The 11,100-nt window shown below is 40.3% G+C and overlaps 1 protein-coding gene across 1 annotated transcript; it reads left to right on the top strand.

Moving 5' to 3' along the window:
- Positions 1–1,683: 1,683 nt before the first annotated feature.
- On the top strand, positions 1,684–10,719 carry LTV1 (LTV1 ribosome biogenesis factor). The gene is made up of 11 exons (XM_083829383.1): positions 1,684–1,926; positions 2,081–2,212; positions 2,997–3,185; positions 4,174–4,261; positions 5,190–5,310; positions 6,080–6,323; positions 7,057–7,184; positions 8,165–8,304; positions 8,570–8,622; positions 9,417–9,617; positions 10,211–10,719. The coding sequence occupies exons 1-11, from the start codon at positions 1,924–1,926 to the stop codon at positions 10,322–10,324; spliced, it is 1,413 nt and encodes a 470-aa protein (XP_083685509.1). The 5' UTR covers positions 1,684–1,923; the 3' UTR covers positions 10,325–10,719.
- The last annotated feature ends 381 nt before the right edge of the window (positions 10,720–11,100 follow it).

The following is an 11,100-nucleotide window of genomic DNA, read 5'->3' on the forward strand; positions in this document are numbered from 1 at the left end:
AAATCTTTACAGAAAACATTTCTGTTGGTGAATCTTCTGGCAAGCACATGGGTATGTGTAATGGAGTTAAATTCAGAGAGCAGTTTCTTGCTGGGAAGCAATCTCCAGAGATTGAATTAAAAGTCACTCTGCATGGAAATGAAATGAAAGAAAGTTCCTGAAACCTTCCTTAAAACTTTGGGAGTCCTTTGATCATATCTGGTAGCTCTGTTGTGGGTGGTGTACTCCTGCAGAGTTGCGTTCAAAGTGGAGATAGTTACGTCAAAAATACAAAGTTAGGGTTGTAGCTTGGTGGTTCAGAGGCCTAATTTATGCTCCCAGCTTCAGATGTTAATTTATCAGCAACCTGAGCGGAATAACTTCATTGACATCAGGTCAGCACCACAATCCCACCTACAGCATCCAGACAAGTTTGCTCTGCAGAGCTGAGGGCTGGCCTAGCCTGCAGCCTGCCTGCCAGGCCTTCAAAGCGATGGATGGCAACTTTCGCTCTGTAATTACTTCGTAATAACTTTTGCTTTGCAAGAACTGAAAATTACTAGTATGGATTTTCTGACATGGAAGGCAAATTGTTGATAATGATAAAGGCGGACTTCCAGCACAGTGCTTTTCGGGCAGTACTGCCTCTGCAGTGAGATGCTTTTTGGTGTGTTGGGCCTGCAAGGTGCCTGAGCAGAGGTGCCTGGCAGTGTGCAGGGGGATATATGGCCTTGTAGGGCTTTGGTGAAAACAGACATATAGGTGGAGTCGCCATCCGAGAGACAGCCTCACACACATATCACGTCCATCAGGTATTACATTTGGGGTTTTGATAAATCCGAAGCCCATTGGAACGAGGTGACTCAGCCTTAGGGATCAGCAAAGGAGCCCGTATGCTGTTTGTTACTCCTAATCTCTCAGTTTTAAAACTAATCTCCAGATATATCGCTGTTGACATACACTATCAGCCTCTCGTGATAAGGGGGCCTATTGTTTTGAACGCAGCACGCAGCACACAGCACAGCGCCTTCCCTCACGCTCTTGTGGGGGTGCAGGCAGGAAACGCAGCGCGGGGGGTTACGAGGTAGGGCAGAAAACCCTGAGGCCTAAAATACCAGAGAGGTAACTTTAACTTGTGCTTGTGAGCAACAGAGCTGAGAGAAGCTGCCGTGCCCCTGGACCACGTTCGGGGCACACCACGGCTCCTGAGGGGCCTTGGGGATGGCTGCCAGCACCCCGCTGCCCCCCACGGGCTGTGGAAGCTGAGCCGGGAGCGAAGGGGCAGGGCTTTTTGTTCACTTTTTATTTTTTTATTTATTTATTTTTTGCCTTAGCACGGCAGAGCTCGGCCGTCCCCAAGAGGGCGCCTCCCGCCCCCCCCCGTGCACCCCGAGCCCCCCCCAGCCCCGCCGGGGCACTGGGCTCCGCACCGCCCCGCACTGCTCCGCACCGCCCCGAATAGGTGCGGGGGGGGCGGGGCCCGAGCGTTAAGCCACGCCCCTCGGTGGATCGCCACGCCCCCGTGGCGGATAGCCACGCCCCCTCGACAGCCCGCTCCGGCCCCTTCCTCCGCCACCGCCCTCCCGCGACTGCGCTTGCGCCTGGCCCGTTGGCCCGCCCCACCGCCGTCCGCCATTGCGGCCCGCCCGCGGGCGAAACCACTCCCCGCTAACTGGGGGGGGGGGGGAGCTGGGGAGGGTGTGTCTGTGGAGATTGGCCACGTGCCCTTTATGCGTTTAAGGGGCTCGCTCTCAACTTAAATGCCGACTTTGTTCAGAGAAAGCTCGCCGTTGTTGTTAACTGAGGAAAAATGACTCCTTTGCCGCGGTGGCACCATGTCGGGTCCCCCCTTTCGGCCGGTGGTTGGTCCCAAACCGGAGGCCGCCGCTCGGCCGCGCTGAGGCCGGGTCCGCGTGAGCGTGAGGGGGCCGGGGCCGGGCCGCCATGGTGAGCGCCGGGCGGGGGGGGAGGGGGGCGCGTGCCGCCCCCCAACGGCCCCCCAACGGCCCGGCCGGGGGCAGCCTCGGGCCCGCGGCAGCGCTGGGGGGGCCGTGCTCATCGTTCGTGTTTTACCGGTGATTAACCAAATGTCCTCCTGCAGCCGCACAAGAAGAAGAAGCCCTTCATAGAGAAGAAGAAAGCTGTGACGTTTCACCTAGTGCACAGGAGCCAGAGGGACCCGCTCGCTGCCGACGATACCGCGCCACAGAGAGTTCTGCTGCCTGCCCAGAAAGTAAACGTTTGCTTTTAACGCTGGGGTTCGCTCGGATAAGAGGTGCTGCAGGAGGGGAAAGCGCTGCACAATCGTACAATTCAAGCCCGTAGCCTGAAAGGAGATACTGTTTAGTCCAGCTTATTAAAAAGAAGGAGATGTTGCAGGGATTTGATAGTTGTGAGTTACTGTCTGGTGGGTTAAGGAGGACTAGCTGACACTGCTTTATTTCTGTTTTAAAATATATTCGTATCCACAAAGATTGACCAACCCAGCCTGGAAAAAGCAGGCTTTGTTAGTTTTGCTGCTTATAGAAGAAGTTCTTTAAGTTTGTGCTCAGACAGCATCCAGGTGCTGAAGCAGATGGTCACAGCATTCTCATTTACAGTGCGTTAGGATAATGAGCAGAGAGGTGACTCTAAGAACTGCTGTGGAGTCAGCATAATTGGATCCAAGTTCGCTTGGATCCAATTCAGAGACCTCTAGTTCTTACTCCTAATACATTTCTTTCACGTAAGTGAACATAACCTGTGCTTTTTTTAATCAGGGTTTTCCTTTTCAATGTACTTTCACCCATACCTTAAGCCTAATTTTATTCCTGCCTCTTTCGTTTTGTTTTTTTTTTTCTGCAAGCTGTTTTCAGCACGGAGGAATTAGGCTGGTTGTTGTGGTTTTTTGTTTGTTTGTTTTTGATTGGTTGGTTCAGGCAGTTCAGGCACTGTCAATGAATGCATTGCTTTCCTTTTTGCTAATAAGTTTTATGTGGACTTAAATAACTAATTGCACTTTTTCTTCCAATTCCAAGGGTCATGATGAGCAGAGGAGAGAAGAGCAGCGGAAGTATGGAGTCTTCTTCGATGATGACTATGACTATTTGCAGCATCTGAAAGAAGCCTCTGGTCCCTCGGAGCTTGTCCCTTCTGTGCGTGGACAGCAAAGCAGAATTGTCATCACAAGTGAGGGTCACATAGAGGATGAAATTCAACGAATTGCTGTAAGTTGTACTTTGCTACTAATCATCTTATTTTTGTACTGTTGAGAGTAGCAGCCTGTAGACAAATTAATCATATTGAACAGGTGTTACAGTGGCTGTGGTCTATATATGAAGGATGCTCTTGATCCACAGTCAGACTTTCCTACAAGTAAAAATAAAAGTTGACAAGCCAAGGTCTGTTGATGGTCTGTTGCTACCACGGTGTTAAAATATCTTATGTACCCGTGATAAGCTTTTCTTGATGGAGTATTGACCTCTTACAGATGTATTTGGTTGAACAAGTTGTGTTGCTCTGGGGTTGGCATTTGTTCTGAAGAATTTTAAAGCTTTTGAATGCTCTGGGAGTTAGGAATATGGGGTACTGCTAATATAACCTGGTATTTTTATTTTTTTTAAGCGGATTGTATCTAAACCCAGAGAGGATATGAATGAAGTTTTCTATTGCTGGCATAGCTGGATAATGTTGGAATGGGAAATGTCATTTTAAGCAATAAAGTATGCAGTTGCCAGTCAGTCGCTTTTAATTGAGGGAGTTTGGTCTAACAAAATACTGTAATTTTAGTCCAAACTGATGTTCTTAGTCGGAAGTACCTTTCAGGTCCAGTTTGGTGACACTGCATAAGATTTAAAGTTATTTTAAAGGTGCACGTTAGCAAGCCTTTCAATAAAGTGGTAATTTCAAATGTATGTTAATGTTCTCCTAAAGAAAATTAAAAACTTTGTTGTGCCTTCTGTTCCTCAAAAAGCTTCCTAGATACATCTCAGTACCTAGGGAATATTGATATGGGAACGAATACTGCCAACACTTTACCTAGCTTTCATTGTATAACTTTGAAAATTTGACACCAATAAAGTAGTGCTTGTCATAATATTTAAGTGGCACTCACAGAGTTTCTTTTGGTCATATGATTATCTGCATGTTGTTGAGCTCAACTGAGAGCAAGTGTATTGTGGTATGGATTTTGTTTGTTTGTTTTTTTGTTTTAAGGCTCCGTCTATTAAGTTGCCTTCCTCAGTATTTGCCACAGAATTTGAAGAGGATGTGGGCTTACTAAATAAAGCTGCTCCTGTTTCAGGTATTAAGTCTTTTGCTTTTCTATAGCATGAGTTGCCATCTAGGTACTACTTGGTGATTATGGCTTTGATTATAGTGTTACTAGTTTTGTTTTAGAACAGACTGATGAGCAGACATAAAGAATAATCTATAGGAGATCTATGTTTCCATTTGAGACTTATTTCTCTGAGGCAATGCTAATTAGCTTCTCAGCATTGCTTAGAGGAGAAAAAAGCCTTGAGTTATTACTAATATGTAGCAGATAGAACAGGGAAAAGTTGTCTTATAGTTCTAACAATGCTCTGTACATAATGCTATTGATTTATTGCTTAATCTGTTTGAATGCGTGTGCAGAACTGGATTTTTACTCAAAATTCCCCTTTTTAAATTCTGAAAGGTGTTTCCTTTGCCTCATAATTTCAGTGTTACAGGCTTAAAGTGTGCTTTTTATGAATATGTGTTTGTACTGAACATTCACTTTTGAGCTATCTTATTTCTTTGTAATTAATTGTGATTGTTCTCTCTGTCTTTACAGCAGGGTGCTAGAGACATTTCTGTTAATTGCAGTAGAGAAATGCTTTCTGACCTTTTGTAAAGTAAGGGATTTTAGAGGGTAGGAGCCAACTAGGGTTGGCAGTTCCACACTGCCAGTTACATAGTGGTCATACAGTACTCTTAATTTGGATAATTTTTCTTCTATAAGTAACCTCTATTAAAAATACATTTTTGGAAGGTTAAGACATTTCTGAATGAGGAGAATTGACAAGAGGATGGTTATTTGCCTAGCAGTTTGAATAAAATCTACAAATGTTTTGCTATTTTGACTCTTAAGTTTAATCTTTTCCTAGTGCAAATTAACAATCTATTTGGATTGCTTTTCATACAGGAAGGTAGCTTCATGATATCACAGCAACCTATATACTTACATCTTTTTCTTTTTAACTTTCTAGGACCACGGCTGGATTTTGACCCTGATATTGTTGCAGCTCTTGACGATGATTTTGACTTTGACAATCCAGAAAATATTCTGGAAGATGATTTTGTTCTACAAGCAAATGAACCAAAGAAAAGGTGCAGCTTTGTAAAACTGTTTATGCCACAAGTGAATAGGAATGATACTATTTGGTATTTCTTGTGGTTGTGTTGTAGGAAGCAAGAGTGGTTTCAGATTTCAAATTGAATACATATAAGCCAAAGGAATAATGTATTTCCATGTACTGTGTGGGTAGTAGCTTAAAAAAATCAAAATTTCACGTGGTAGCCAAGATAAGAGACCTTGACACCTTGAGCTCACACACTCTTAAGTAGTTGTTTACATATGCGACGTATATCATAGGTTTCCTGAACTGTATATAAAAACAATACTATCTGTCACATTTAAAGTACTTCTGTTAGTCTTGATCAATATTACTACTGGTATTTCCAGGACCTTTAGAAATGTTTCAAGTGATACTCTACTGCATATTGTTTCTATTTTGGTATCTTTAACATTTTACGAGCAGTGATAAATTTTACCAGTTCTAGTATTTTTTTCCACTTTGACAAATTTAGTAGAACATAAACATAACCTTACTCTCCGTGTACAGATGTGTGATCCAACAGTTATCAGAAACACTTTCATTTTTCAGGTAAAAGTAGTATTATGCTGACTGTGGCAACGCTTTCATTGCTAGTTTTTCTTTTTTCTTCTTTTACTGGCTTGAGAATAATCAGTTTTTAAATCATTGCCTCTCAAAACTTAAATCTGTTATTGACAAATTGTATCAGATAACTTAACATTGGGCAGAGTTGTGGAAAGGTCCGTGTATTATTCTAAAGCTGTTTCATACTTCTCATTTAGGGGATCAGATGCTGAGGATGACGATGAATGGGAAGATGTGGAGGATGACAGTGATGAAAAGGATAGTTGTTGTAACGATTATGATTCAGAAGGTCCTTTATCAGATGATGGGGTTAATGGACAGGGAAAAGAATTTCTTTTTATGCAAGAAGAAACCAGGAGTCGTTTCACAGAATATTCTATGACATCTTCAGTAATGAGAAGGAACGAGCAGTTAACCCTGTTGGATGACAGATTTGAGAAGGTAAAGCAGCTCAGGAATGTAACTGTTAAACGTAAGGGTGCTAAACGTTTCTTTGGTTCATCCCATACGGTGGTGTCCTGTACGCCTGTGCAAATTCTTCCTGCCTTTGGTAGGTGGGGCCTCAAACAGCCGTTACCTGCAGATACTCCGCATTTAATACTGTGTGCGCTAAGTGGCTTGTGTTAAATAGGTTGCAGTGTTAACTGAGTATTAAAAGGTCTGACATTGATATAGTTAAATTATTCTGGTGACTATAATCGGCATTCACAGTTGTTGTTACACTTCTCTCTGAGAGGCTCCCTTCCACACAGTAAATTAGAAGTGAATCTGCACCAGAAACTTATTTCATCCATTCTCCCCACTGTGCCAAGTATATGTTCAAGAAATGATGCCAGAGCAGGGGAAATAGGGTGTAACTTTTCTTTCTGAGCAGTGACAGGCTTCTTAATGTACCAATTGATAACGAATCAAAATAAGAGACATTTTGCAGAAGCTGACTTATATGTTATCTTTCAAAAATATACATTATCTTGCAGTAACTTTGTTACTCCCATGATGAAAGAATATCATCAGTAAGAAGGAAATCCTACCACAGATGTGTTTTGTAGTTGTTCAGCAAGAGAGAGGGGAGAGGAAAAAGGGACAAATACAATGAAACGTTTAACTCTTTAAGTTACCAACAAGTTGAATGATGAGTGTGGTCTAATTAAAGGTATCCACTCCTTTATTTTAGTTTTTTGAACAGTTTGATGAAGATGAAATTGGAGCCTTGGATAATGTGGAATTAGAAGGCTATATTAACACGGACAACACTCGGTTGCAGGAAGTCTTGAATGACTACTACAAAGAGAAAGCAAAGAAGTACGTAATCCCAGATGTACTGCTCTGCATACATGGTTATGTAATAGGAGCTTTGTGCTGAAAATTTGGGTATGTTATTTCCTGTGCAGGGACTTGAAGGTTGCATCCCACAATAAAACATTTTCATTTGAGTAGTATCCCTTTTTTTTTTTTTGTCGCTGAGTATCAGTCTGAAGTTAGTAGATGATGAAATTAAGTGGAGACATTTTGTTGGTTTATATGACATAATGCTCCTTTTGTATAATTTTATTACGTCTAGTATAACTAATGTCTAAAGGCACTCTTCCCTTTTTAGTGTAACTTAAAAACAAACTTTAAGTTATAAGGAGAAACTTGACAGACTCTGTAGCTAAGTATATCCTTTCACTGCTGGTATGCAGCTGATTCCACTGTGTACCTAGTTACATGATTATAAACTCAAAGGTGACTGTTACTCATGTGCAGCTGGAGCATAGCCAAGCAGCCCCATGCCGATGTACTGAATTTCCACAGTATATTCACTTTCTCTTAAAAACAAGCGATATTATCTCAGAGCTAAATGTCTAAATGTTCACATATCAGCCTTGCGCTCCCTGATTGAGAGTGAAAGGTAGTGTGTCCTTTGTAGTGAAGTACGGCTGGTCACTAGTGGAGTACATAATTACCTCTAGCACTGCAGTGCTTACAAGCTGTAAAGTATATCCTCTGCCCTCCCTACAGTCACAAATATTCTGTGCCAGATGCTTTTGATATGCAGGAGTAATTACTTTGTCATCTGTCTCTTGCCTCATGTTTTAGTTTGTATTGGAGATGCTTATTTTTGTTGCAAGTTGTATTAGGAATAGCTCACTTTTGGCTTGGGGTTTTACTAAGGGGAGACTGGTTTTACGTAATTAAGCATTTTCAAGAAAAGGTGAACCTTATTTTTTTTCTTCCCAATGTCAAATTAATTTGGTCATTTTTTTTCTTTTGCCTCTGTTTTCCTCTGGAATTCTTCAAAGTTGTGTGAAATTGGATTCTCTTGAACCCTGTGAAGATTTAGACTCTCCTGCAAATGAAGAAAGTGAGGAAGAAAAAGAAGGAATAGTTACTCTAGTTATTGAAGAACCAAAAGAAAAGTGGGATTGTGAGTCCATTTTGAGTAAGTATTTTGGAGTTCTCTTATTTGTTCCTAGGATTTCAAAGTAAATGATAGGTGATTTGGGAATTTTTCTAACAATTTTTGGAGGTAAAATAGTATATGCTTCTGGAGCACAGCAGCAAGAATTCTTGCTAAATAAAACTATTGCTTTTATGTAGATTATTGAATTCTTGCAACTTTATGCCTTCAAAGACTAACTAGTACTACAGTTCATAATATATTTGTCTAATTTCTTCATTGCTACTTTTTTGTGTTTGTGACCTAGGTACATATTCAAACTTATATAATCATCCGAAGCTTATTATGGAGCCATCAAAGGTAAAATCATTAAACTTATTCAAGGTAACAATGTGGCTTGGGAAAACTTGAGACAAAAATGATTGCTTTCTCAGTGGATGTGTCTTTTTAAAAGAAGGTGTGAGGAGAAAAACAGGTTGGGGAGGGTATTGGCCTCTGGTATTACTTCTTCACTGAAGAAGGGTTTGGATATATATAAAACATCAAAAATATATTAGAGGGAAATCTGACTAAGACCTAGGTGATTATATCATTAGAAGTTCAGAATTTCTTTAATAACTAAGCAGAATCTTAACAAGAAAGTTGTGTCACTCTGTGTGATACAACTTTATGTAATTTATTTCTTAAAACCACATATTTGTTTTTTTCTCGAAAATAGGTTTCTATTTCAATTTTACAATTTGAAACAATGTACTCTAGTTCTTTGGCCTTCCAGAAGCTCCCCATCAGAAGTAGAGCACAGTTTGATGTTCTAGCTGTGTGATTTTTAAAGGAAACCTTTCTCCTGAAACCCTATAAAAAAAAATATTAAGTGCCTGCTTAAGTCCTTTTTCAGTAATATTTAAATAAAGGGAGAAAAGTTTTTTTTTTTTTTTTTGGTTCCCTGGGACAAGTTCTGCTTACAGGTGTGTTTGATTTCTTACTTTGAGATTAATGTGCATCTTTCTGAGGGAAGAACATACAAGGTTCCTCGTACTACGTTTATTACTGTCAAATCTGAATCTAATCTTATTCTGTGCAGATAAGGCAGTGCAGTCTACACTTCCTGGAGAGAAAGCTGGGGGTCATTAATGCATATGCACTCTCTATTTTAGCCCAAACCAATAAAGATTTCCCAGAAGACTGGAATTCCTCTACATATCTTGCCTCAGAAAGGTCTCACGGCTAAGCAGATTGAGCGTATGCAAATGATTAATGACAGTGACCTGCCAAGAGCATCAACACAGCCTCGTTCCAAAAACGAAAGCAAAGAGGAGCGCAAAGCCAGGAAACAGGCAATAAAAGAGGAGCGAAAGGTATGCCCTATTTTAAATAAACCCTATGAAAATGTGTTATACCTTCAGAATTCTGTCTTACAAACTTAAACCCCTTTGGTTTTTTGTCTAGAAATTAACGTGTAAAATTTCCTGGCCAGAAGGGCTAATTATTGCTTCTTTTCAAAAGAAGATCAAAAAAATAGAGAGAAAGCTAATGTTACAATTCTGCTATCCTAATTTCCTATATGGGAATTTGGGGTCTGTTACTGTGGCCACTATTAACGTAGGTAACTTTGGAAGGAGACCTTTTATATCACTATTATTTAGGGAAGCAAAGAAAACAGTAGTAATGTTTCATATCACAGAAAATGAAAAATCTCCAAAAGACACATGGAAAATCTGATTGGCCACATTGATAAACTAGTAGTTTTATCTAGGACCAGAAATTGTCAGCATATTAGAAACTTCAGCAAATTAAAGATGATAATTCCAGAGGTAAACAGATGAATCTGACTACCAATAAATAATGCCATAAATAAGATCATTGGCCAGATGGCTGCTATTTTCATGATCTGGAACCATTAATTGCAATGTTTTCTATTTTGTACATTTGTAATTGTTCACATGCACAGGAACGCAGAATGGAGAAGAAAGCCAACAAGCTAGCCTTCAAACTGGAGAAAACAAGGCAAGAAAAAGAGTTGCTCAATCTGAAACAAAACATTCAAGGACTGAAGCTGTCTTAACGAAACCGAGGACCTTTTGTTGTGGAAACATCTTTAAGTTTGCGTCTGTATCAAGAAGGGAACTGCTAACTGATAGAGTTGCCAGTCATGTACTGTGGGGGTTATTCAGATATTACTGTAACAAGAACCAGAAATTTTGTCATTCATTCTGAATTTCTGAAATGAATTTATTCCTTAAACAATGCATTAGTAATGTCTATTTTGTCGTGAGTGACATGGCAACTGTTGCAAACTTCCATTACACTAGAAATGTATTTAAATTAAAAACCTATATTTTTCTTATAAGCTGTCACCGAACAAAAAGTTTCATATATTTTGAATGTATTCAGCACATCAGCAGAATCCTACAGATTTGATTTGATTAGATTCTTCTATTAAATTATTTGAGTTTGTACTCAAGAATATATCCATTTCTCTTCTCTCCCTTACCCTGATGGTTAAATATAGTGCCTTGATACTGCACAGTTTTGTAAATCAAGAATTTTTCACCCACTCCTTAGTTCTTTCTTAGGTTGGTTATTTATAATCTGAATACTGTAATGAAAGAGGTAAAATCACATTTTATAAATGTGTCTGAAAAGCTGTTGTGTAGCTAGACACGTTACCTAACATGAGTTGACCTTTCTTAGCAAATTAATTTTTTTGCAACGAGCATTGCAATTGCAGTAGTCAACCTTTATTGTTGCTTTTGAAAGCAACATTGCTGCAAGCAGCCAGCCCAAGTAGTGTGGCAAACAAGGTGTAATAAACAGCAAATGTTTAGAAGAATATGTTGC

This window comes from Anser anser (assembly GCF_964211835.1).
Source record: "Anser anser genome assembly, chromosome: 3".
Classification (NCBI taxonomy): Eukaryota; Metazoa; Chordata; class Aves; order Anseriformes; family Anatidae; genus Anser; species Anser anser.

What these genes read in the sequence shown, in the direction of transcription:
- LTV1 (XM_083829383.1), top strand. An exon ending in TTCTGCTGCCTGCCCAGAAA is followed by an intron (nt 2,213 to 2,996) that starts GTAAACGTTTGC and finishes TCCAATTCCAAG; the next exon opens with GGTCATGATGAGCAGAGGAG. An exon ending in GCAAATGAACCAAAGAAAAG is followed by an intron (nt 5,311 to 6,079) that starts GTGCAGCTTTGT and finishes CTTCTCATTTAG; the next exon opens with GGGATCAGATGCTGAGGATG.